The 26,906-nt window shown below is 40.8% G+C and overlaps 1 protein-coding gene across 1 annotated transcript in view; it reads left to right on the forward strand.

The window, feature by feature from the left end:
* The window catches only part of myo15b (myosin XVB), a 50,595-nt gene extending 23,928 nt beyond the window's left edge, over nucleotides 1-26,667 (forward strand). Inside the window, exons 26-67 of the mRNA XM_051416720.1 lie at nucleotides 2,034-2,096; nucleotides 2,237-2,294; nucleotides 3,256-3,380; nucleotides 3,671-3,766; nucleotides 3,876-4,111; nucleotides 4,479-4,648; nucleotides 4,769-4,841; nucleotides 4,977-5,159; nucleotides 5,251-5,357; nucleotides 7,153-7,220; nucleotides 7,582-7,666; nucleotides 8,198-8,230; nucleotides 8,349-8,411; nucleotides 8,852-8,955; nucleotides 9,054-9,317; nucleotides 9,874-9,952; nucleotides 10,353-10,475; nucleotides 10,568-10,736; nucleotides 11,813-11,903; nucleotides 12,040-12,316; nucleotides 12,446-12,555; nucleotides 14,111-14,170; nucleotides 14,326-14,401; nucleotides 14,565-14,683; nucleotides 15,131-15,246; nucleotides 15,845-15,986; nucleotides 16,147-16,258; nucleotides 16,361-16,634; nucleotides 16,747-16,810; nucleotides 17,440-17,512; nucleotides 17,603-17,679; nucleotides 17,796-17,872; nucleotides 19,228-19,358; nucleotides 19,940-20,034; nucleotides 20,147-20,224; nucleotides 20,319-20,415; nucleotides 20,772-20,920; nucleotides 21,099-21,229; nucleotides 23,287-23,417; nucleotides 23,545-23,678; nucleotides 24,094-24,234; nucleotides 26,164-26,667. Coding sequence (XP_051272680.1) covers nucleotides 2,034-2,096; nucleotides 2,237-2,294; nucleotides 3,256-3,380; nucleotides 3,671-3,766; nucleotides 3,876-4,111; nucleotides 4,479-4,648; nucleotides 4,769-4,841; nucleotides 4,977-5,159; nucleotides 5,251-5,357; nucleotides 7,153-7,220; nucleotides 7,582-7,666; nucleotides 8,198-8,230; nucleotides 8,349-8,411; nucleotides 8,852-8,955; nucleotides 9,054-9,317; nucleotides 9,874-9,952; nucleotides 10,353-10,475; nucleotides 10,568-10,736; nucleotides 11,813-11,903; nucleotides 12,040-12,316; nucleotides 12,446-12,555; nucleotides 14,111-14,170; nucleotides 14,326-14,401; nucleotides 14,565-14,683; nucleotides 15,131-15,246; nucleotides 15,845-15,986; nucleotides 16,147-16,258; nucleotides 16,361-16,634; nucleotides 16,747-16,810; nucleotides 17,440-17,512; nucleotides 17,603-17,679; nucleotides 17,796-17,872; nucleotides 19,228-19,358; nucleotides 19,940-20,034; nucleotides 20,147-20,224; nucleotides 20,319-20,415; nucleotides 20,772-20,920; nucleotides 21,099-21,229; nucleotides 23,287-23,417; nucleotides 23,545-23,678; nucleotides 24,094-24,234; nucleotides 26,164-26,250 — 4,941 coding nt within the window. The 3' untranslated portion in view covers nucleotides 26,251-26,667. The remainder of the gene's footprint in view (nucleotides 1-2,033; nucleotides 2,097-2,236; nucleotides 2,295-3,255; nucleotides 3,381-3,670; nucleotides 3,767-3,875; nucleotides 4,112-4,478; nucleotides 4,649-4,768; nucleotides 4,842-4,976; nucleotides 5,160-5,250; nucleotides 5,358-7,152; nucleotides 7,221-7,581; nucleotides 7,667-8,197; nucleotides 8,231-8,348; nucleotides 8,412-8,851; nucleotides 8,956-9,053; nucleotides 9,318-9,873; nucleotides 9,953-10,352; nucleotides 10,476-10,567; nucleotides 10,737-11,812; nucleotides 11,904-12,039; nucleotides 12,317-12,445; nucleotides 12,556-14,110; nucleotides 14,171-14,325; nucleotides 14,402-14,564; nucleotides 14,684-15,130; nucleotides 15,247-15,844; nucleotides 15,987-16,146; nucleotides 16,259-16,360; nucleotides 16,635-16,746; nucleotides 16,811-17,439; nucleotides 17,513-17,602; nucleotides 17,680-17,795; nucleotides 17,873-19,227; nucleotides 19,359-19,939; nucleotides 20,035-20,146; nucleotides 20,225-20,318; nucleotides 20,416-20,771; nucleotides 20,921-21,098; nucleotides 21,230-23,286; nucleotides 23,418-23,544; nucleotides 23,679-24,093; nucleotides 24,235-26,163) is intronic.
* Nucleotides 26,668-26,906: the final 239 nt, after the last annotated feature.

The following is a 26,906-nucleotide window of genomic DNA, read 5'->3' on the forward strand; positions in this document are numbered from 1 at the left end:
CTTAACCGACCGCTTTGTCCTTTTTTTATTGCTTTTACTTGAGATGAATTCCTGTCAGTCTATTTGGTGTTACTGTTTTATGAGGCTTGGACTATGAACAGGCTGCTTATGTCAGCTATTCAAACCTATTAGGACTCATCATGAGTTGTACCTTAGTTACTAAAAAAAAAAAGATTTGTAGTTTGACAGATTTTGTGGCCAAAAGGGACATCAGCCAGTGAGTGTCATCTACCTCTGATATAATGTTGTCTATTTACATATTCATTATGGTACTGATTCACTTACTGAGGTCTGGGACCTGAATTAACATATAAGTCTAATTCCACTGAAGGTTTATTGATGTGTACTCTTGTGTCATTAGTCCTATAGGTAACATTTTATTTTCTCTGATAATCTGTGTCTGAAATTGGCCAATACACACCAGTACTGAGTACCGGCACTTCTGTTTTTTGTCCACATGAGACCCCTTACTTCTTATTGGGTTTGGGTACCGCCACCTGTGTACAGTATGGGTGTACCCACCACTGAGGTAAAGACTCTAAAGACTTTTCTTCAGGGGAGTATACAATAAAAGGCTGATGGGACCATTAATGTCTGTAATATCTCAATAATTATTGGATAGGCTTCCAAATTTCTACAGTCTTGACCACCAGCCACCAACCAAAATATTTGGGTCCCTGACAAAATTTGCAGGTTTCCCTTTCATTTATATTAAACTTAAGTTAAAAAAAAGACAACAATGATAATACAAGGCTAATTTAAATCCTTATAAATATTGACCTAAAGAGAACACACAAACCCCAGATACTGTGTCTTGTTCTGTGCCAGGCTATTTGTCCAGAAAATGAAGTCTAATAAATGTACAGATTTACAATATGATCCTCTTCACTTAAACGAAACAAGTACCCTGTGAATTCAAACACAGTTTAAATTACCTGTTTGAGCAAAACAGATGTGTGTTAACAACAGCCATAAAAGTGAGCCAGTGTTTATCATGTGTGGATAATCTTTCAGGTACATCTCTCATGACTTAACACTGAACATATCTGCATATATGAGTCATTTTTTCCAGATGAGTAACATAATCTGCTTTAAAGCTGCAGTAGGTAACTTTTGTCATATTTTCTGAATCTTTCACTATATCCTGACAGTAGAACATGAGACAGGTAATCTGTGAAACAATCAGGTTCCTCTGGCTCCTCCTAGTGCTCCTAATGGTATTTGAACGAATCCACCGGGCCTGAATGAAAACAAGCAGGTGTGTTTTGATTTGATTTTTTTTTTTTTTATGTGACACACTTGTTTGGTTTGGGAAGGTCAGTCATTGTAAACCCTCTCATGTGGAGCTAGAGCAGGGTTGGGCTGCCTGCATATTTGTAGAGACCAGTTATTTTGTTATTTGATAACTGTGGTTATTGAAGTGAGGCCACGATAAAAGAAGAGTGTTTGCTGCGTGAATACACGTGCACACCCATGTTTAATCTGAACTGCATACTTCACATTTGTTTACAGAACTGGTCTGATACCTGTATCCAGTAGAATAACACAGAATAAACTACTGACCACGGAATACAAATGTACAAATGCTGTACATGCTGGGAAGGACAGAGATACATGGGATGGTTTTGACCATCACCACAATCATATCTGAGTGACGCTGCCCTGCCTCATTGAGGTGTTTCCTCTCTGTAAGCTGTAAACCTCCTGATAAAAAACGAACTTTCTGGACTCTTGAACAGCATGGCGTATTATGTGAGGCGGGGCAACAGGGCCGTGGGTGTTGCAGGAGTATATAACAGGACGTGTATCTAAGAATAGGTCTGATTGAACACACTCTGAGGGAGTGTTGAGTGTGCTTGATGTAACCGGATAACAAGAGGGTAACTTACCTGTGGAGTTCCATACTGAATCAGCAACGAGCCTCAGGTGAAGGAGGCTAAATCAGGGATTAATATGTCTTTTAGATTATGAAACCATGCTGGTTGGAGAATATGATTAGATGACTAACTCGTGTGTGTGTGTGTCAATTTCAGGAATTTCACGAGAAGAACAAAGTAAAGGCAGTGACAAAGACTAAGTCTGTCTCTCCAGGAATGGTAAGGGAATAAAATGGCCTGTATCATTGAACCTGCTGTAACATTTAATCCGAAATATAGATTTAAGCCCCAGTAGAAGGACCAACCTTTAGTTTCTCCTGTGGTAACCGTGCTGTACGTTTGCTTCTCTTCCCTGTCAGGATGTGGGGATGTTGGAGATCCCTGCTGAGCTGTCAGCCAGACTTCGCAGTGCAGGAGGTCAGCATCATTAAAAGCTGAATGACCCTTCCTAAGTCAAGCCCTTTTTCGCTCTATGCTCCAATGATAATTGAGAAAGCCTCGGTCAGAATATTGGTCAACTTCATCCTTTCCTTTACTTACGTTGTATTCCATTTGAACTGGGAAGTCGGTCTTTCCGAGTTCGGAAGTCGGAAATTTCAACCAGAATGCCCCCTGAAGTCAGATTTCCAACTCGGAAAGTCCGGAGAACCTCACCTACCCTGACCTCAAAATCCGAGATGACTTCTATTTGTACACACATTACTGACCAACTTCAGTCTGTGGACATTACAGTGTAATTCGTTGGTATCGCTTACAATGGCTAATGGCTAACCTGGCTAGAGCTTGGTTTAGCAACTTCTTTTACTGGAACACTGTCAACTCGGTGTGATGTCATTCCCAACCCTGACTTCCAAGGGAAATGGAACACACCATTAGATATGCTAGTATGTGCTAGACTTGTCTATGTTAAAATTTTAAAGCTTTTTAAAAGATAAAAGTGACATATTAAGTTAGCTAATGTTAGCAAAATGCTATCTAGCTAATCTAGATCAATTGTTTATTTTGCGACAGACAAAAATGCTAGCTAAGTAGCTATCTACTCTACATAGCAAAACATTAGCTAATAGGCTAGCAACTGATTGATGTAGATTAGGTAGCTATTTAGCTCACATTTCTCTCACATAAGCTAATTTAAAATTTTATCATATGTCACTTTTATCTTTTAAGCAATGTGTTAAAAAAAGTTGGTTGTCTTTTCAACATAAATTAGCCTAGCACATAGCATATTTAAGTAGAGGAAAGGAGAAAATTGACCAAGGTTCCAAAAGGGGGCGGGACTTAGGAAGGGTCCATTAGAAAATTGATCTGATAATACTCCAGTCTTCACATATCTGCCACCGTGGTGTCAGTTTGTGATTGTTGTTCTGTTTCCCATCAGGGCGGCCGCCATCATCAGGTGTGACAGAGGTCGCACCTCCACAGGTGAAGGCAGAACACAAGCTCACCCTGCCTCTGGATATAGACAGATACCCATTCTCTCGCTATGCCAAGTCCATATTAAAGGTGAGCAAGGTTGGAGCACACACATGCACACATTCATAATCAAGGATACAAGGTTATTTACCCATTTTACAATGTAGGGTTGTATACTGAAATTCAGGTCAGAGTTCACCTTATGGTATTTTTGAAAACAAAATCTATATAAATTACATTCAATAAATTTTATTAAGGCTTATTAAACTGTAAATCCTGCTATATCTTACACTTCATCGTGGTTTGAGGAACAAACTCTCACCTTATATTGGATTGTATTTCCTGTTTTTGTGAGTTTCCTCATGTTGTGTCTTTCTCAGGATACATGGTCCCAGCCTCAGGGATACCCCCTCCAGAGCCCCCTCACCCCTCTGGAGCCTGAAGATGCCAGAACTGCCCTGGAGATTTACAAACTGGTATAAAGGAGTAATTAGATTTGATTAGATTACATTAGATTATTTTTAAATCAAATTTAATTATTTAATTATTATTATTATTATTATTATTCAATCCTTTTCTCCTCAGATCTTGCGTTTTACAGGTGAGTCAGACCTCACTGGCTGGCAGGAGCAGATGTTGGGTAACTACATAGTGGAGAAGGGTCAGAGCCGGCCAGCCTTGAGGGACGAGATCCTGGCACAGTTGGCCTACCATACGTGGGGACTGCAGGAGGAGCACGGCAGTCTGAGGGGCTGGTTGCTGCTCGCCTGCTGCCTCAGTGCCTTCACACCCTCACCAACGCTGGACAAACCCCTGCTCAAGTAGGTGCTACACTAGCGGTTAGCCTTCTATTACCAACTGGGGTTATACAGTGGATGGTATATAATATTCATAGGTTTGTTTTCATTAGTGTATAATCACCTGTATATAGGAATAGTTGTTGTGTTTTTGTTAGCTTAGAATGAGCTCTTTTTATCTACAGACGCCACAGGTTGCCTTCCATGGAGTCTATGTTGAACTGCCATGTTTCTACAGTAGCCCAGAATGGACAAACCAAACACTGGCTATAGATAGGCCTTTTTGCCACCACTGTCGTCAAATACTGACAAGAGCGGTGTTCATTTAGTTGCAATCTGCAACTTAACCTTCTGTCTGCACATGACTCAGACTACAGTATTTCCTGTGCAGGTATGTGTCAGACCGTGGTCCAGGGGAGTACCGCTCACTGTGCCAACACAAACTGCTGACATCTCTGCAGCTGCCTGCTCCCACTGCCCGAATCTACCCCCTGACCCAGCTGGAGTGGACCACCAACCAGAGGAAGGGCACCATGCTGCTGGATGTACACACCTTCAATGGTGAGACTTGCTAAAGTGCAATTCTTAACCACCTTAAGTTTTCCCACAAAACTGGACTAATCTCGTTATTGGCAACTCTATTTTATAAACCCATAACAAGCCTTTGGTATACTTTCTCAGATGAAAAGCTGACGGCTGAAGTGGAGTCATGGACCACAGGAGAGCAGCTGGCCTCGTGGCTTCTTCATTTCAGGTACTCTTCTTCTTCTGAACATGCATGTGTTTACCTCCATTTACTTGTTAATATTTTTACTTCCATATTCCATATCCATATTCCCTGTTCTATCCTGCTACATATGCTAATTTTCATTCTTCTCTCGTGTGTTAGAGGTGTGAAAGAGGCGGTGCAGGGCTGGTCGGTGTCTCTTCTGACTGATGAAGGCTGGTCAGACCTGGCCGGCTCGGACTTTGTCATGGATCTTCTGGCTGGAGCTGAAGCTGAAGTGATGCCACCCCCAGGGACTCCCTCCTCTACAAACTCTGACTACCTGTTCAGCAGCCAAGGAGACAGGTAGAGGGGTTAACAAGTAATTAGTTTTTAGGGTCAATCCAGGATTGTGCCAACACAGTGAGCATCTCTGTGTCTCTCTCTTTCCCTCTAGAATGCCAGTTACAGATCTGGATTTCATCCCACCAGCACCTCCCATGCAAGCTCCTGGGCTGCCTCCTTTTGAGGGACGCCCCTGGGGAAGAGATTATCCACAGGAAGGTAAGTGTGACAGTGTGAAGAGATCAGCATGCTTCAAATAAAATACTTACTGGATCATCAAACAGCATCTGAGACCGCCTTCCAGCAGACCTTTCTGATGTGGGAATTGAAGTCCTGCAACTGGCACATTTCTTAACTCTTCTTCTTTTGCCTTAAGAGGTGTTCAGCTATAACCTTGCGAGGCAGCTGGACTCACAACATCACGCAAGAATCTTGCCAGGCTTCAAGCTATGCACTTGAGCTGTGGGCGTAGTTTAATGCTAGATGTTTGTGACAACATGTGTGAAAAGTGACTGTTTTCTGGAGAACAACGATAGTAGGTGCTAAAGAAGTTAGCATAGATGCTGCTAGAATCAGTTAAATCAGAACTTTAGAGTATTTCTTCATTGAAAGAAAAAGCAGAGAACGGCACTGAAGGCTTTTCTCAATGGAAAAGATGTTTTTACCCTTCTCCCAGTTTACTACGTTATATGGTTTGTTGATCTGACTGGGTGAAGTGACTGCCCTTTTTCTAAGGTTCCAAAGACGACTTTCCCGATGGTTTTGTGTAACAAACCATCTTGCACAGTCAGGTTAGTTCAGGTAACACTTTGTACAAACAAATAGTTTGAAGCATACTGAGGGCTTTCCCAAAGGCTTCTGCCTGCCTTCCACCTGTCCACAGTCCCGCCCTGCAGGACTGGACTCTGTATCACCCTTGCAACGTGACACCCTGGAGGTGGTAATATGTTTCTTCTAGTCCTCTTCTGCCTTTGGCCAGCCTGCTCTTTTCCTGGTATAGGCAGATTGCGTTTTATTTTACGGGTCAAAGGGTCGATGGCAAAGTTCCCAAATCATTACACAGTGCACAACAACAAATCAAATACTTTACCCTTGCATTATTATCTCTGCCTGGCAACAGCTCGTCTATCAGTTACTCTGGATGTACTTTCACTTGATTGTGTCCCAAGTGACTGCACTCGCACTGGCTGAACTTTAAGGTCATGTAACTGAGACTGGTTTGAACTCAGGCACAAATGTAATCAAGTGACTTTGCATTGTCCCAACTCAGGCTTGATTACCAACTGGGTAAAGACGACACATGCACAGTAGATGTGTGAATAAATTTTAAGTCTTACAAATAAAACAATTTAATGAAGGGCTGAGGATGAATTTAATTAGTAAGCGCCTGAGGAAAGAAGCTGCTCTGAAGTCTGGTGGTATGGCAGCAGATACTTCTGTATCGCTTGTCACATGGCAGCAGGGTGATTAGGGTGTGGCTGGGGTGAGTGCTGTCTTTTAGTATAAAGATATGGCAAGACATAGAAAGTTGATGGCAAACAATTTGGCAAATAGTTGCCTGTTTACATGTCCAGCATGACATTTAGCATTCAGTTGCATTTCTGGTCATCTGGTAAGTTCCAAGTCTAGTTGTGGTCAGTGTCCAACTCCTGAGGAACTATCTGGCTTTTCAGCTGCTAAATGCTCACTGTGTTCACCAGCTAGTTGCCAACTTTGTCCACATGCAGTTTTGTTCTGGATTGATGAACTGAATCTAAATGGCAATTCAGACTGCTTATAATGCCATTATATCAAAAACTAGTTTTAATACGTATTATGTAAGTTTATAGCATGTTCACACAGTGCATATTCCTAAATAAAGTGATTTAATTGTTTTTTTTGAACATGACAGAATACATAAACAGTGCAGAGGGTGGTGGAGGGGGTATCAATGGGATTCCACTTTTAAGAAATTCCAACCATGCCTAGCTGCATCCTTGTGTTGTTCTAATATCTCCTCTCCACCTATTTACAGGCCGTGGTCGACAGATTGATGCCTATGTTGATGACTTGTTTGACCCTGTGCTGGACCAAGGACCTCCGGTCAGTGATGTCATCAGATTTATTTTCAACTGTAACTGGATTTAATGTAAATGATCTGTTCTTCTGTTCCTGAAAAGCGTTAAAGTTTTATACCAATACGGTTTACTGAGCATGCTCATTTCTCTCTGGTGGATTTTGTATCTCTAGCTGTATCTTATTACTGAGTGTGTGAAGTCACTGGTTTGTATTTCCTGCTGTCTTTCTAGTAGCAGCACTCCTCCTTGTGGCTGCCATGTCACTCACAATGTAATGCATTACTCATTGTGTGTGTGTGTACGTGTGTGTGTACGTGTGTGTGTGTGTGTGTGTGTGTGTGTGTGTGTGTGTGTGTGTGTGTGTGTGTGTGTGTGTGTGTGTGTAGGACATGGAAAGAGTAGCCATGCTAAACCGCAGGATGAGAGGAGGAGGAGGGATTGGACCAATGCAACCTGGCATGTATGGAGCTGGTAGGAAAACTGGATCTCTTGCTTCACCTCCACAATACAGTCCACACCATGTGGACCATAATCATTTAGTGTAATGTATAATTACATTATAGCATTACATATAACACAACATTATATCATTACAGCCATTCTTCAACCTGAAAAAAGTGATATAATTATACATTCTAGTCTGTATTGTCCTCACTGGTTGTTTGGACTCTCATACTTTGGTCAGTATGAACGTACATTCTATGGAGTATTACACAGGTCTTAAAAAGTCTTAAATTCAACTTGGTGAACCCTGTAAAATACATTTTTAATGAACAATAATACAGTATACAACCAAGAACTACAAATTAGTAATGCTACAAAGTATTATGAATACAGAATTACAGTTGAAAGTAACAGCTGGTAGCAGCACTTCATGCCTATGCCATTGCCATTGCAATAAAGTGTAAATGTTACCTATAAAAACTGTAAGAAAGCGTTTGAACTTTTATGGTCTCATTTTGGAAAGAAATGTTTCAGTCTCTGATCATTCTGTTTTTTTAGGTTTGCCTATGACAATGCCAAGCTATCCTATGGGTAAGTGAGGAGGTTAATTTGTATCGCCAAGAATCAAACTTTTTGTGTCGTGTTGGAGACATTTCTTTCAGACTTTTCAGTTCTCTAATCTTTATGTTACTGTGTCGCCTCTGCCTAGGAATGCCAGTTAACCCAGCAATGCCTAGCTATGGTGCAACTCCCATGATGCCAACCATGCCAGGTAATCCTCCTACATTAACCTTTCATCTAGTTATGGCTCCAGTGTGTAATTCATAGGTATGTTTTCAGTATACACCATGTTTCTACAGTAGCCCAGAACAGACCAACCAAAATACTGGCTCTGGATAGCTGTTTTTCACAAGTTTCACAGCCACCATAGTTTCTCCTGCATACTTGTAATGAGAGGGTGAAGCAGTGACATTTCAATCAGCAACTACACCGCTAGATGCTGCTAAATCCCACACACTGGTACATGTATATTAAAGAAAATTAGTCACTTTTGCCACATCACTTTTTGTTATATTTTGGATATATATATATAAATATATAGACTTATCAGTGGAGCAAGCAGCGTAGTATGCTCGGTAAAAAAATCATCCATCATTCCCTTGTTATGGATTTAAATGTAACTGATTTCATGTCGTATTCATTCCTACACAGCCATGATGATGCCTCAGACTGCCATGGCTGCCCCACCTGTCGCTGACCCCATGCAGATGACAGCAACGCAGCAGGCCCTCATCAACCAGCAGGCCTTTCTCATGGTGGGGACAAGCACACTTAGTAAACTATTCATATAGCACTGTCCATTTTTGAATCCACCCACATCTACCTTTCCTAATTCCTCCATCTACCTCTTTAGGCCCAACAGATGACCATGCAGGCGATGACTCTGTCCCAGCAGCAGACACAGGAGCAGCAGAGGAAGCAGGAGCAGCAGAAGAAGAAGGAGGAGCAGAGGCAGAAGGAGCAGGAGAGAAAGCAGGAGGAGGAGGAGAGGCAACGGAGACGTCACTCTCAGCGACGGGAACGCTCACCCCCGCCTCAATCTCCTTCACCCCCACCAGCCCGGCCAAAAGCACCTGCACCTAAACGCACCTCCAGCTACAGGAAGCCTGAGCCAGAGGTATAGTATAGTCCATTGCTGCTTTCTTTTTTTTTTTTACACATCCTTATTACACACTTTTTTTTATTTTATTCTTACATTTCTGCAAACTGTCCCTATTTATGTTCAGATCTGTACCCTACCATTTAGTTGATGTTGTTGTTACCAAACCTGTCTATCCCAAGTACACAAATTGAAAACTGTTACAAAAAACAAAAAAATGTAACGTGTAAAAAAGGCTCATTGATTTCTAAAAACAGCTGCTCATTGTAGCTTTTAGCAAACTTCACTCAAACAGGAGGAAATAATGCTTTTGTTGGGGTCTCTTTTTAGCTGTGGATTAACCCACATGTTGTACTCTGAATCACTAGAGTTTGGAGCAGCAGGAAGGTGTATGTGGGATTGAGTCATAATAAACTACTACTTCTACTAGTGTGTGTTCATGGTAATGAAGTAACATGTCATTGGTGTGTTTTTAATAGTTTTTGGACAACCATGGAGCTCCATGGCACAGAGGAAGAAGATCTACATATTCATATATATACATGTTGTGTTCCCATGTCCATTGCCTCCACAGCCAGAAAGAGAAGTGGACTTAGCAGATCCAGATGACCTGCAGTCTTTCAGAGAAAAGAGGGAATACTTCCAGCAGATTGGTGAGTGGAGTTAGCAAGCATCCATTAGTAATACTTTTGGCTTTTTTTTTTGCAAGAGAGGCTGGGGCCAAAATATGAATGTGTTTATGTCTTAAAATCAATATTGTAATGTTATACGTAGCACTACAAATCATCATATTAACAGTATCATTCTATATTACATATATACTCAGTAATGTTCTTATACAATTTATTTTAAAGGGTTACTTTGGACTTTTTTAAATGGGGTGGTATCGGGTACACAGTTAGTGTATGGAAAGAGATCGCACAGTTTGGAGAAGTAGGGAATACACTGACTATGGATAAGTACCTCATACAACCCCACTTAAAAAAACAAACTCATCCTTTAAGTCATGGATTTCTTTATTTCTCACCATCTCTCTCCGCTACTGTCCTCCAGGGACTCCAGGCCAATCCAAATCCCAAAAGCCTCACCCAGCCACCCCCGGCCCACCCAGACAGCAGAAACCCTCCAAGCCATTACCTCAACCATCAACCCCCCCTACCGCACCTAAGCCTGAGGGTAAGAAAATGAAACAATTTAAAGGGGCTAGATAATATTGTGTGGAATCTGGTGATACTGGGATATAGATTTAGTTTCTTATTTTACCACAGTGAGGCGTCTCCGCAGCCCTCCTGCCAGAGAAGCAGACCCCCCAAAAGAAGCCCCTACCCCAGCTCCCCTCACTAAGCCTCAGCCCGAACCCACCTCCAGCATCCGGGAAATCATCAAACTGTACAACAGCCGACCCCAAGCAGAACCCAAACCCTTTGAGCCTGTCAGGTCTGTACACATTATACATAATCTGATCTGATATCCTGCTGGATCCTGCTTGGACCTTGCACACCTTTTCACCTTCACAAGAAGTTTGAATTAGGCCTAGAACATCACTCAGTAGTTTAGGAAACATCGGAGGTGCAATGTCTCTGTGGCGTTGCTGTGCAGCCAGTATCAGGTGAAATCATTTGATTTGACATGTTGTGAATGTTTTAACTATAGTTTCTGTAGCTGTGTAACATATTCAATATTAGAAAGCTATAAATTCAGTTTCCGAACACACCTTGCAGAGATTGAACATACTACAAACTACTCAACTGACAAACAACAAACAGAAATCCTCAGGCATCAGGTGTCAATCAATACTTGCCTTCAAGGAAAAGAGGTTGGAAATCAAGGAATGTGTTTACCCAGTTAAAACGGTGTCAGAAATCCCAGCATGCAAAGCTGAAGGAGAAGATTTGAACCTTGCAAGTGCCACTAGATGTCACACTAGAGCACAGCATTTCAGACCAAAATAATGGGGGCTACAGTCGATCAGACTACACTGACAAAACCACCATCAGTGCTTCATGGAAGCTACATGCACTTTATAGTTTTGTGTTTCTTAATATTATATAAGTTTTTTTTGTTAAAGCATGATGAATTTTTGTAATTTTACAGTTACTGCATGATCTCTGGGTTTCCTCCACTTTATAATGAAGAATTGCTAAAATAGTCGGAGTAGGACACACACTGAACACAACTCTGTTTTAAACACGTTTTATCATAGTTACCCCATGACTTTGGGGTAATATATACATTGCTCATACAGATTACAATTTTCCTGACAGCTCACGATCAGCAGATTTAGTTTATCTTTTGCACTCATGCTAAAATCATGTATCTAATATCGTAAAATGCTGTCATTGGTGGTTTGTTTCCCTTTGCATCAGAATCTGCTTAGAACCGTTTTTGGGCCTGATACTACCAGGAGTTGGAGTACCATGAATTTCCTGGGGGTCTCAAGCAAAATGAGGAGTAAATTGATCCCACAATGGCCTCATTCACTTAAAATAATAACTTTTGTGTACTCTTTACAGACCTCCTGTACGGCATTTTGTAAAGAAGAGTGACCCCAAAGAGGAAGCTCTAGCCAAACTCAAAAACAAAGGACCAGTGCCACAAGAGAAGGTTGGGATTATCTACAACTAGAAATAAAAATCAAATGTATCTAAATTTCTCTAGAAAAGATAGAGCTATTGTTAAGTTTCATTATTATATACATCATGCTACATCCTGATAATCTTCCACTTCTTCCTGCTTGCAGAAACAGGGGGCGCCTCCTCCGCCACTAGTCAAGCCCAAGAGGGAGCCCCCTCGTCCAAGGACCCCCTCCCCGCAGCGCTCTCCTCCCTCCACCAGGGGTCGCCGCATCATCTCCAGCAACATGAAGCAGAAACAGCGCTCCCTGGGGGATCTCTTCGGCTCACAGCGCTCCCAGGACCCTCCGCCCGCTCCCCCCGACTCCCCCCCACCTCCTCCACATCCGGCACCCGTCCTTCGGGACATCCCCGACCCGCCACCCATGGCTGCCCCGTCTCTCAGTGGGTGTCATTACTTTAATGTGGATTAAAAGGCCTCTTATATGAGACAAATGCTTATAGGCCAGTGTTATCCAATGACAGGAAGTTCATGTCAGTCATTGACCTTTGTTTGCTGTTTATTAACTGTAGATGATGGGATGCTAGATGAAGACAGCATTCGCTCCCAGCTCCACCGCTTCTCTGCTGGCGTTTACTTCTCTAACTCCAACATGCCAGGAAAACTGTACCTACGAAAAGAAGTAAGACACACACAAACACACACAAACACACACACACACACACACACACACACACACACACACACACACACACACACAGAGGACATTTATCTGGAGGCCGGTGATTCACTTAAAGCTTCACTAATCAATGTTTTTATATTAACAATGATTCAAATGCAGGGCGCCTAGACAGCTCACCTGGTAGAACTGACGCCCCATGTACCAAGGCTGAGTCCTTCCTGGGTTCAAATCCTGTCGCCCTTTGCTGTGTGTCATTCCTCTCTCTCTTCCCCCTTTTCCTGTCACACTTCAGCTGTCACTATCAATTAAAGGCAATAAAAGCCCTAAAAAATATAAAACAAAGAACAACAAACAATTCCAATGAATGTGTATTGTGAACAGGGGCGTGTCCAGATTTTTTTGACTGGGGTGGGGCACTGACTTATGCAGGGGTGGCATAAAGTATGGGTCTCAGCTTTCCAGTCATTCCCAATTAATGCAATTCCAATACTGTTCATGGACCTCAGTATGCAGAAAGTGAAAATAATGAATATTTACCACATGCAAAAAAACGTAAAGGGGAGACTTATGGGTACCCATAGAACCTATTTTGCCTAAATATCCTGAGGTCAGAGGTCAAGGGATCCCTTTGAAAATTGCCATACCAAAATTTAGCCTAACTTTGGAGCATTATTTGCCCCCCTTCCTTACATGCACATGGTTGGTACTAATGGATGCGGTAGGTAATCAAATTTCATATGATACCAGTATCTTCACTAGCATTAAAATGGGGCCCACTACAGCCTCTGAAAATAGTGCTGAGTGGAAGAAGTAAGGATAATGGGGTTGCATTTGGGATGGCCAATCAGATTGGTCCCTCTGGGTGCTCTCCTGAATGTAAAATGTGTCACTCGTAGTGATGAACCCACCAAGAATTATCACCAACTCTACAGTTCTCCTCAGCAGTGTTTTGGTGTCTTTCAGCTCATTGTTTGGTTTCACAGTGCACAACTTAACTGTTTTGGTTCAGTCTCACAGCTCTTATGAAACTGCAGCAGCAGCAGGCATTTGTTTGCAGTGATAAACTCACTGTACATGACTTGATCAGCACCAAACAGACCAGCTGGCAAAGATAGTGGAGCATTTAGCAGCTTATGAGCCAGACATTTTTCTCAGGAGAGCTAATAGGAAAGTTAATTTTAGACTTACATTCACCGGTTGGCCAGAACACCACCAAATAAAAGCCAATTGTTCACCATAACAACAATTTCCCCTGCACCCAGTGGCTAAACAATCCATGAATGCAGGTTCCCTGTTTGTGTGAGATTAAACATGAACCTTAAATGTGCCCTGTGGAGTTTTCTTGTAAACAAACAAACGCTGCCTGTAGATCAACAGAATAAGATAAAGCATTGACAAGAGTGCGTTGTCCGAGTGCACAGAAAAACAAAACGGGGACCCACTCAAAACCAGTACATTTGACTCATCAATAACGCCTTTCATAGGGGATTTGAACTGGAAATCTTTTTGATTAAAGCCCCTTCAAAAACCTAAAGTATAATGTATTTGTGTGCAGGTGTTCTACCCCAGAGAGATGTTCAACCGGCCCTACATCCTCAATTTGCTCTGTGAACAGGTTGGTCTATCATATATATTATATATACTATATACTGCAGTTTACTGATCCTGTTATATTTAGCTACAGTACCCAACCATTTATTGCTCATTATCTCCATTGCACTTCAGAGGCAGTACACGTCATACTTATTGTCATTATGTGATGTTTTTCAGATTATGAGGGACACCTATTCTGACAGCTGTTTGAGGATCAGCAGAGAGGAGAGGAGGAAGATGAAGGACCTGCTGGGTGAGAGTTTTGATGGATGATCATGAAGTTGGATGCTACATTTGTTGCAGTGTTGGCGCAAATGTTGTGGTTTTAAGGAATACACACTGAATGTACAGTGCATTATTGCTAACTTGTTTCTGCATTAGTTTTTATCCCATTCTATACCATCTGCCCTCTGTAGCAAATTTCAATGTGGGAACGAGTATAAGCACCATCCAGAATGACAACATGAAGAAGAGGATTGTCATCGCTGCTCGAGACAACTGGGAAAACTACTTCACCCGCCTGTTCCCTGTGAAGGTGAGCAAGACAAAAAATTACGGCAAAGTTGGGGATCATTTAAGTGTGAAAGATCTCAGTGTCCATTGTTTTATGACATTACAAGGAAAGGCAGCTTTATCATTACAGCACATTTCAAACACAAAGGCAATTAAAAGTGCTTTATGTAGGTAAAGAAAGGCATTAGAACACTTAACCTAAGGCCTGAGGCCTTCAGTATCTTCAGCTTAAAACTCATAATTCTAACCTCACAATACATAGTTTAAACGATGGAAACTAATTTCTAACAGTGTGGAAATTCAACCCTGTGGTGCTGCAGAATTATTCAGAGACAAGATCAAAATTTCTTAGACAGTATTTAATACCGGCTGGGATTTCATGGCTTTCCAGATATCATTAGTTGATGCCAAACCACTTACCACTTGTGAATGTTAACAAGTGTCCCCACTATGTATGTGTTTGTTGCAGTCGGACAGTGGGGACGCACAGGTTTTGGGTGTGTCTCATCGCAGCATTCGTCTCCTAAAGGTGGTCAGAGCATCAGGCATTAACCCCAAACACCTCCGTCTGCTCAGGAGCTACAGGTGAACATGCAGCCTATGTACACAAATACAGCAGAAACTACACATTATGACACATGCATAATTACATAATTCACATTCACAAATAAGTAAATAATTAAGTAAGTGAGTAAACTTTATTTATAAATCGCTTTTCAAAAGCAGAGTTACAAGATAATAACAATAAGAACCCTTTCTCCAGCCACAACCGCAAACGCTCTTTCATCTTTGGTTTTGAGCGTAGATTTGGGGATTGCTAGAAGGCTAATTGTCAAAAGTAATTTTCTGATATTAAAAAAGTAATTTTCTGATATTAAATGTAAACCACCTAAAAAAATGCTTGAAGAAAAACAAGGTCTTCACAACTTGCAGAACCTTAACTTCAACTTTAAAATTCTGGGCTGTAAAACCACAATATTGCGCTGAAAGATGCAAAAACTTCTGTAGAGCTGAGATGTCGAAGCTTTAAGCACACCCCTCAAATTTTCTGTTATCATTGTAGAATATGTTGCAATGCTGTCACAAGCAGTGTCTTCTACTTATTCTCCAAGTTCTGCTTGATAAGTCACTTTCAGCTCATGTTTCTAGCACAGAATGTTAACTCAGGTCTGCATGAATGTAGCTTTGCAGAGCTGCTGTCAGTTGACCTCCAGGGTGCAGACAGAGTGGAACTAGAGCTGAAGAGTGAGGACTTGGTCCTGCAGTCGTCCAGAGCTCCTCAGATCACTGCCATGATCCAGTTATTCCTCCGGGAACTCATCAGGGTACCTATTCTTTCTTTAATGATCACCATATATTTCACAATCTTTCCTTTTGATGCTCTGTAGCATCTTTTGGTCATGTTGATCCGATACTTACGTACTTACGTACATCACTTTTGGTCCATATATCACCTTCACTAACGTCCTTCTCCCTGCTCTCTAGGACTCCGGCCATGTGGTTGCCCTGAAGAGTTTTGTGACAGATGACAAAAGTCTTCTCACTCTCAGCAAGGGTGACGTCATCAAACTGCTGCCAATGGAAGGGCTCCAGATAGGTGAGGTCATTATTCGGATGCCAGACATATGTTTGCAATAGTTTTTAGGGTTAGATATGCCTTCTCCTTCACATCATGTGACATTTTCATGTGTTCCACCAGGCTGGCGTTTTGGCACCCTGGGAGGACGCTCTGGTCTTTTCCCAGAGGACCACACCCAGCCTTCTGCGGCCCCGGACTACCATGGCCTCCACCTTGATCGAAGAGATGACAGGAGGAAAAGCATGAGGACTGCTAGACCTGCTGGTCCAGCCAAGGGCCCATCTTCAGTTCCTGTCATTGGAAATGTGGGCAGCGCACAGAACTCAATTCGGGGCTCAGTCCATGAATTAGAGACCCACTCAGCCATGGCTGAATTTGCCATGAAATACTTTAGGTATTAAGAAAAAGAAGGATGATAACTATTGTTGTTGATTATGTTCAAGTGTTTTGGGTTCACATAACCTTGTTAAGGCTAATTTTGTGCTACCATTATTTGTTTGTTAAAGAGTGGGGACTACAGGTCTGCCAGCCAGTGGAAGGAATTTTTCAGAGACTGTTCAACACACAGAGGTGAGACACTATAATAGCTCTTACATCACATCCCATGGTTTGTAACTGTTCATAGTGCAGTTATTGGCAGAGGTGTGGACTGGAGTCACACTCGAGTCACAAATTCAGGATCTACTCGAAGTGTGTGGCAGTGTCTGTATCTGCAGAGACCCCAGCCTATATTTTCGGACGATTCTGGGAGTCAACCTTTGGGTAGCGTGGAAGGTCTAAACTCGTGACTGTAAAAAAACAAAGCTACCAGGTTACATCGCTGTCTCTGGCTATCTCTGTCCTCTGCTCCCTGTCTGTCTGTGTTCTGGATGCACAATGAGCAGCAGGTCTGTGTGTCAGTGTCAGTTTGACTGTGGGAAGACAGGATAAAGCTACACTCCAGCTGCATTCACACACAATCCACAAATATGGCATTCCTGCAGGTTTGTGTGGAGGCGTGGCTGTGTGTGTTTGTGCTTTAGAATGTAACCTCTGTGAAACTTCTGTTAACGTCACGTCTATGTACAAGAGCTCAACCAAAGGTGCTCTCTCTGGCTCTCTCTGGGGAGTGATGTGATGTGGATATGTAATTTGTTCTTAGGTCTATCTTGTATAAGAGATCTTGATGACTAACTGCATTGTGTTTTTCTTTTATCAAGGTCCTCATACAGGAGTCCCTCATTCTCTACAATGATCCTGAACTCAATGATCTGTCTGTCCAGTGCTTCACAAGTGAGTGCATCCACTCTAACCGTACTAACACACACTGAGACCACTGTTGGTCTGTTCCCCTGTCATCCTCCCATGTTTCTGTCCCTCCAGACCTGATGCAGTTCATGGGTGACATGCCAGTGAAGAAAAATAGCACCCACTTGGACTGCCTGAACGACATCTTACTGGTCAGTGCTTTTTCAAACAGTGTATCTAATGGACTGCATCCATATGGGGTTTGTGTCTGTGTATCTCTGTATCTCTGAGTTTGATGGAATTTAAAGTGTTTCTTTGTTCTGTTCAGTTAGGGAAGGAAAAGGAGCTGCTGAGAGATGAAATCTACTGCCAGATCATCAAGCAAACCACCAACAACCCAACCAAGTGAGTGTGTGTCATTTATTACAGGTTTTTGGTAATATTTTCAATACATGTTATTACTGAGTAACAACAGGAAATAAATACAATTACACATTAAATTAACCAAGTATCAATCTTAGTAGGTTGTTAAGACTATTTAAGTGCTATTTTGCCAGCAGAAATTTAGCATTTTAAGGACAACTGTTATTATGACCTCAGTGGTACCCAACACAGAAACATAGGAGCATGCTGGTTAACTTTGATGTCTTGAACATTATTAGTTAACTTAGCAACAAATAAATGGCATTTTGGCCATCATCATTACATTGCTGTGCTTTATTGATAAATGGTGCAGTGCTTGTCAAAAGTGTCTGACGCCGTTGTTATGAATAGGACTCAAGACAGAGCTGTGAAATAATAATGTTTTATCCATATTTTTTTTGTCACTGCAAAGAATTACAAAGCACTGAAAAACAGTTTTTGAATTTTATGGATCCAAACACCAGTTTTGTTCATGTCCCATAACTGTAGTCTAAATGTTAAGATACGTAAAATGAGATAATTCCATTTCAATAGAACATTATTTTAAAATAAATTGTTCTAAACTTATTACGTACTTATTGACCAAGGCACTGGCTCAGGTCTGGAGTTGGCTGTCAACTGCTTGGATGGCTCAAATTCAGAGCAATAATTTCCCTACAGGGATTAATAAACTTAATCTACCCTCAAGATCAAGGAAAACAAGGTCAAGATCAACACCTATTTTTCTAAATTATTGTGTGAATTTATTGTGTCCTTACCTTACCTTAGTAATTGTGTATTTTGAACTACATTTTAAAAATAAATTAATATTATGGTGGAATTCATATCAGATGCTAAGAGTCAAAGCTAATGTAGCAGAACTTGCTAGCAGTCATTTATCTGTAATATTAGCAAAAATGTAATTTCCCCAATATCTCTTTAACGCAGCAGTTTCAGTTATATAGAGCTTGTGTTGCGGTTAAGTGTTAATAACTATTTGCAATTTTGTGTAGCTGTTTATATGTATTACAGACTTTGAGGGGTGAATTAAAATTCATAGAGGTTGATTACATTTAAATGGTAGAGGTTGATTGTTTTATTTTAGGAGAGTCACAATCAAATGATTGTAGTTGCAGAAACACCGCGTTGCAGAATTGATCTAAATGATTCAAAATGTCAGAAAATGGTGAAAACTGTATCCACTTTACTGTCATAGAGTACTAAAGAAAGCAGACATTTTTCAACCTCGAGAAAAATGATCAGAATTGTTCATAATGGTTTAATCGTTGCAGCTTTACTAAACTTCAGACAATTTCTCACAACAGTTATGTACTGATTGTTGTGTTTTGTCTCCAAAGAGCCACCTGCACACTTGGCTGGTGCCTGCTCACCCTGGTGACCGGGTTCTTCCCCTGCTCTGCTACTCTGCAGCGCTACGTCACACATCACCTTCAAGAAATCTCTCAGGACCTTGATCACCCATACCAAGGTATCTATACACACACCATCGACATATATGAAAATGGACGACACGACAGCTCTCCAAAATTGAAGCCAAAACATCTCTATCGCCCTCTGGGGGCAGTATAGGTCATAAAGCCTGTTGCCTCCATGTTAGCAGATGGGACATCGGCCAAACTAAAAATAGTTTCTTATTACGCTGATGTATGTTCAAGTGTTAATTTTTCAGATCAGTTTGGTTTAATTAGTTATTTGAAGCTATAAGAAGGGGGTTTCATGTCATGATTTACAGCTGAGCACAGCTCGCGATTTAGTCAGCCGTGGACGGGACTTTGATACCAATGCATCAACCCCAATCACTACTGGCTGTGGACTCTGGCTCCAAATAAAGTCACATTGCAAGATGGTAGCGGCCGTATCTGGGATATTTTGGCTTAATTTTTGTACCATAAGAGGAAGTGGAAATGTGACGTCCATCTTTTATATGTTGATGACACACTGATATCAGTGTCAAATAACATACACAGTGCCACAAATTTGATGGTAATGTGGAAATAAGTCAGCTATATATTGATTTCTAAGTTTAATAACATAAACATGTGTCCTCAGAGCTGGCCAGTGTGTCTCAGGATAACCTTCAGCGTTGTCTCAGTTTCGGCGGTCGCCGCAACCTCCCCTCACATGTGGAGATGGAGGCCATTCTGGCAAGTTAACTTACACCTCAAACAAATAAAAGCAGTCTTTTTAATGATGTAGTACCACCATTATATGCATTTATAGCTGAACTAGTCTTGAATGTGTCTTGGCTTTCTGCAGGCTGGCAAAGCGTCTCTACGAATTCCTATCCAGCTGCCAGGAGGAGTAGATTTCCCCATCAAGATTCGGACCTTCAGTGTGAGATTTATTTATACCTTCTTATCTATGAAAAAAAACAGCAGTCTTTTTTATTATCAATATCTCTGGTTGTATTTTGTTTGTCTTCCTCTAGTTGGCAGTAGATGTGGTAGCAGAGCTGTGTAAAGAAATGGGCATCTCAAATCCCACAGAAATCAAAGAGTTCTCCCTCATCGCCAACCGACATATAGGTAAATCCCACTGGTACTGTTTCTTGTTGATGTAAAAAGCACTCATTGCATTAATTAACTAATTTCAAATGGATTAATTCATAGATGTGTGGCAGTCTTTGGAATTTAATACAGCTTTATTAAGCTAAGAACCCCTAATCCTGGGTTAAACTCAAACTATGGTACGAGCTGCCTCTAGTGGTAAAAAATTATATTAATTAATTTAAAAACATACAATACTATCAAAATACAACAACATTTTGAAAGGAAATACTTACAGTATGAGATGGCTGAAATGTGATTTGAAGTAAGTTTAGTATTTTCCTGTATATTGTGTCATGCACCTTCTCCTTACTCCTCTGCTCTTCCCCCATCAGAAGGGATAGTGCGTCCCATCCATGCTGAGGAGTATCTGTTCGACTTCCTGATGGATGACGACTCCATCGTCCTGTCTCTGAGAAGAGTGATGTGGAGAAACCCTCTGTCCTTCAACAGTGACCTTTATCTGGAGTTCCACTACCAGCAGGTGGCAGAATCAGACAGGAGCAGTAGTAGTAGTACATTTCTACATACTAATCCAGTTTCCAGCTCACTGTTATATTGTCTCTCTCTGTGTGTGTGTGTGTATGTGTGTGTGTGTGTGTGTGTGTGTGTGTGTGTGTGTGTGTGTGTGTGTGTGTGTGTGTGTTTGTGTGTTTGTGTAGCTCCTAGGTGACTACTTGAGTGGCCGGCTGACGCTTTCTCTTGCTCCAGATGGTTCTCCACCAGTCCAGCAGATGGCAGAGCTGTCGTCCCTGCAGCATCTGGCTCACGGACTGACACACCTGCCCTTACTGTGAGTCACACGCACACTGAGAGCCACACACACTAATACAATACTAATCAAGAAAAGAAAAGGAATCAAACACAAACATATTACTGTTATGCAGATGATACACAGATCTACTTTTCTGCAAAACCCAATATGTCCTCTCTCCATGAGTGCTTAGCTGCCACCAAAGACTGGATGTCTCTTAATTTTCTCCACTTAAATCCTGACAAAACTGAAATAATTTTATTTTGCCCTGAAAACTTTGTCACTGCAGTTGATCAGTTTATTGGACCATTACGCACAAATATCAAACCCACTGCTAAGAATCTGGGTATCATCTTCAACCAGTATATTACATTTGACCTTCATGTTACAAAACTGGTCCAGTCTTGTTTCCTGCAGCTACGAAATACAGCAAAAATCCAAAGTTTCCTGTCCTCCAGTGATCTGAAACAATTAACTCATTTAGGTGTTGTTGCTATTAAGGGTGCATGGAAACTAGTTAGCAAGTGAGCAAGTGAGCAAGTGAGATTACATTGTGATCTTGAACAATTAATTCACAGCTTCATTTTGTCCCGTCTAGATTACTGTAACTCCCTCTACACGTGCCTCAATCAAGCTTTGATAAACCGTTAACAGTCAGTAGGAAAGGCAGTCGCCAGACTTTTAACCAGAACCAGCCGTATCCTCAAAACTAGGGTTGGGTATCGGTTGGGTTTGATCCGATACCGGTGCCTACTCTGTATTTTTTAAACGGTTCCGGTGCTTAAACGGTTCTCGAACCGGTACTTAAAAAAACGAAACCACACACACTTTGTCATGCATGCATGATTTGCGGTTGGCATTAAATTACTAGATTTACCGAAGAGGAAAGGCTGCTGTGATCATCATCATCTGTGATGTCCACCACCACACTGGCAGGGCTGGGAGTCTCTTCAATTTGTCCGGCGAGGCCGACACTGGCTGCGGCTGCTGAAGTGCTTGGCCTTGCGTCACGTAGGTTATCAAACCTTGGAGCGTTTTGCCTTCGGCTTCTTCGTTGATCCTCTCACTATCAGTTCTGATCAACAAGTGTGCTGAGTAGCGGCACTGACGTTGACACCGGAACACCGGGGGGAGGTAAAAAAGAAAAAAAAGACAGCCACCGAAATGTTCGTTCTTATTCGGTCTGGTTACTACCGTTTAAGTCGGAACCAGTGCCCTATTGGTACCGCCTTTCGGTACCCAACCCTACTCAAAACCCTCCTCTACAGGCAAGGCTTTTTATAGATCTCCTTGTTTGTTTCTCATCTGTCGTCTCTCTTTTAATTTATCCTTCCCTCTTGTTTTATCTTCCTTATGTTTGTATTTACATGCTCCCTATGTATGTGTGATTGGGTATGGTTATACCCATATGGATATTTGTTGTTTGTAAAGCACTTTGGATCTCTGTGTTAAAAAGGTGCTATATAAATAATGCCTTACTTACTTACTTACTGTGATATGGCTGCACAGAGCAGCAACAAAAAAATCCACCTTTATAGCCTTTTCCAACTTGTAGATTTTAATTACTGAGTGACATCTTTTATGTATATTTCATATTATATTCAATTTACAACAATAACAGTAGAGAACAACTGATAAATTGTACAATGAACCTAAACAATTTCCTGTGAATATTGATCAAATTATTTTGGAAATGTTTTGTACAATCCTGCATCTATTATCTATTTTTGTACTTTAACAATCATACATATTTAATAGGTTTCTTTTTGACAAATAGATGGTTTTCTCCCTGACCCCTTAAAATCAAGAAGTGATTTCATTCTACGAAAAGTTTCAACTGGAATAGTTCTTTAGTGCAGTTCTAAATTGTTGGAATACCCCTTTAACACAGGGGCCAGGTATCACTCTGTGGCACCTGGCAGCAATGATCAGTCATTACTTCCTTCCAGTATTCTGATCATCTCCAACAAACGCCTATAGTCTCCTGGTAACATATTCATTATCTTGGCCTCTATGTTGTCAACACAACCCCAACGCTGACTAACAGGCCAAACTGGATTGTATATTGACACTTGCTGATTGTATTTCTCTGCAAGGGCGGAGGTAAAGGGGTACCTGCCACAGAACATGCTCAGAGGTAAAGCTGAAGAGATCCACTCCTACTGTCAGAGCCAGATGATCAACATGCAGTCCATCAGCCCTCAAGATGCCAAAATACAATTCATTGGTGAGTAACTCCTCTCCTCTCCTCTCCTCTCCTCTCCTCTTCTCTCCTCCCGTCTGCTCTCCCTTCTTCTCCTCTCCTCTCCACTCCAGCTGAAGATAAGTGTCTTTGTGTGAATCCTGTGTTTCAGAGTGTCTGAGCACCCAGCCTCTGTTTGGCTCCAACCTTTTTTTGGCCCAGAAGGTCAGCCAGCGTGGCTTTCCCTCCCCCTGTATGATCAGCATCAGCCAGGAGGGGATACTGTTCCTACACCCCAAAACACAGGTACCTTCAGCTGATCTCAGTGTCTGTGTCTGTATAAATATGTAATTTCCTCAATATTAAAGACAAATTGCAACCAGATTTCATTCTAAAAAATATTTGACATCATGTACTGCCATATTTGTTAGCATTATTTTTCCTGGTTTAGGGGTACAGTTTTTTTCCAACATGCTTTGCTAAACAGAGTAGGAATTCATGCCCCATAACAACTGCTTTTTGTCCTTTTATCTTCTCCTGTCCTTCAGGGATGTTTCTTCAGTCAGAAGCAGTTCCATCTGAAGCAGCACTTAGCCTGTGTTTGAACCCAAAAGTATATAGACCATGCCAGCAGCTGGTCAGCGTCCCTGGTGGATAACAGAAGTGTATTATACTCATGTAAAAAGCCAGTTTCAGCTCATCATTTGTGTTTCTACTGCAGGAGCGAGTGTTTCAGATTCTCCTGGCAGACGTGCAGTCCATGCAGACTATCTCTCCCAAGAAAAAAGGCAAACCTCCAGCTATGAACATCAATTATGGCAATCCAGTTCATCCCAAAACGATCACCATTAATCTGAAAGAGGTAATGACTTACAGTTGTGACTGCATCTTCATAGTACTGTCTTTTACAGTCAGGGTCTTATTGTTGTACTTTGGCTACTGTAGAGGTAATGCGGTTGAGACAGGAGAGACACTCTCATAATGGGATGATCCAAATATTGATCTAATTCCTCTCTAACATTGGGACTCATGAAAGAAGTGATACACAAACAAATGTTCTCTTAGTTTTGTCCGTATCCATGATTTTGTTCTTATTTTGTTAGTACCCATCGATTTCTTGGATGTTTTCCTATTTTTGCTCTTCTTTGGTAAAAGAACATTGTACGAGTGGTGGAGAGCAGTCTTACCAAGATAAGAACATAAAAGAAAATCCATGAATATTATATCATCAGATTAGATTATATGTTTTAGCATAATTATAGGATTATTAAATTTGAAGGCTAAAATACTATTGCTCCACTGATGCCTATTAAAACTATAAAAACCCTTCAATGATATTGCATTAGGGTTGGGAGGGTTACTTAATATTATAAAAAAATATAAATATAAAACCTAATCCAAGTATCACAATAAGAAGTAAAGTAACTTTTGAGTTACCTCGACATGAAATTTGTAATAAAAAAAAGATGAAACTGTATTCGGTCAAACAACAGAACAATTTATCCCTTTAAAAGAAAATGGAAACAGAATTGTTTTTGTCCTCTGTGTATTTTCAAAGAGAAACTGATGGATTTTAAAACTGCAATCCTGTTAAATAATCCCCATTTTTACTTTTTAAAATTTTTTATTTTTAAATGTAATCTGATTACGTATTTTCTTCTGTAACTGTTTTTTGGTATCCTGATTATGTAACTCAGTTACATGTAATCCATTACTCCCCAACCCTGGTGTGTGCATTCAGTTTATCATATGTATCATCAATATATCAATTTCATATAGATCTCTTATACTTTTACTTTAATACTCTGTATTGAGCTATTCATTTGTTATTTGGTGTGTTTATTTTTATATTGATATTTTCATATTATATATATAATATATTCAATCTAGCATGCTTCCAGTTCTTGGCTATTTGTCAGAGTATTTCTACGTGGCACATCACCTGCCCTTATATAGTGTTTAGGGGCGTTACCTATGCTAATTACAAACAATCAGCCACACGCCTCCAATTTAAGATCAAGTGGGATTCATCGTTCAGCATACTTGAGTAAAAGCAGATCTGGATGGTTAAAACGTTTGGTGGATCTGGAGTTCTGGACTTCTTTTATATTTTCTCTTAAGAGAAAGATAATAATTTAAGATAATGTTGCTGCATGAGGCCCATAGTTATTCAAACTGAATATTTTACAACAACAAGAGAATGATCCCATGATGAGCAGTGGGAAAATGCACTTAGAAAGAAATAATGGTGTCCTGTGAAAATGTTTGTCCTTCATCATTTTCTCTGCAATTACATAATGGGCCTCATTGTGACTCTAAACAAATTCACAAAAGCAACAAGTGTATTTCCCGACCATCTTGTCACACAAAAAGACCAGTTTTAGAAATCATTGAAATGTGAAATACCCACGACATAAACGTGTATGTAAAGGCTGAAGTATGTTTGTTCATGTACAGTACACAGAGCCAACTAAACACGAATTTCCTTTTTTGTGTGACAGCTGTGCACTGTGGTCATTTTAATCACCTTTTTCAAATATGCAAGCCCAGTTTAAGACAGAAAAGGATTACATCTTCAATGCTTTTCTGTTTATGGGCTTTTAATGTGGTAAGAAAAAAGAAACTGAATTTTGCATACAGCATTAAGGCAATGTAAAAAAAAAAGCCCACCAGGGTTAGGTAATTACCGTTAGCTACTGTGAGTTAGTATATGGCACTTTAAATCTAAACTTTGAAAAAAACTTTCATTAGTGCATTCATCTCTGATTCCATCTGTCAATGTCTCTTTCAGGCTAAGGAAATGTGCCACATCCTTGCTCTGATAATGGAAGAGTCGATCCGACCATCAGTCAGCAGCTCCATTTCAAATCGCCTGTAGACACACACACACACACACACACACACACACACACACACACACACACACGGTACTGACAATGTCATACCTTTTTTTAATTTCCTTTTTTTCCTGCGACAGTGTTTCACTGATGAAATGGGCCGAACAGAAACATGAATGTGCTCACACAACGATGCCGACGCTCTCTCCAGTGTTATCTGAGAGGAAGTGATGGCATGTGTACCACTCTGATCATAGAACATAAGTGAATGCAGGTGCAGAGATTAAACTCTCCAGTTATTGTATGAATGAATCAATTATTTAAAACGGCATTCAAATTGTATGACATACTTGCTGAAATGTAAAGTTTGTTAATCATTATGGGAAGTTGATGTAATGATGTCATGTAATATAAGAGAATAATTTATAAGCATTAAAAAAATATGTTGATTCATTTAATTTCATGAGATTAATCTTTTTCATATTGTCTTGCAAGGAGGCTTCCACAAGCATACAATATTTACAGAGAGGTTTCTGTTTTAAAGAGATGATAAACTTTGTCATATGAATATGAATCTCTTTTACAACTTTAAAAGAAATAGTTCAGGGCACAGCTTAAACCCATAAATGGGCAGTAGCAGCCAGTCAACATTCCTCTGGGGATTTTTAAACAGTTTGATCATTTAATTAGGGACATT

The sequence above is a fragment of the Dicentrarchus labrax genome, unplaced genomic scaffold, assembly GCF_905237075.1.
Source record: "Dicentrarchus labrax unplaced genomic scaffold, dlabrax2021, whole genome shotgun sequence".
In the NCBI taxonomy this organism is placed as follows: domain Eukaryota; kingdom Metazoa; phylum Chordata; class Actinopteri; family Moronidae; genus Dicentrarchus; species Dicentrarchus labrax.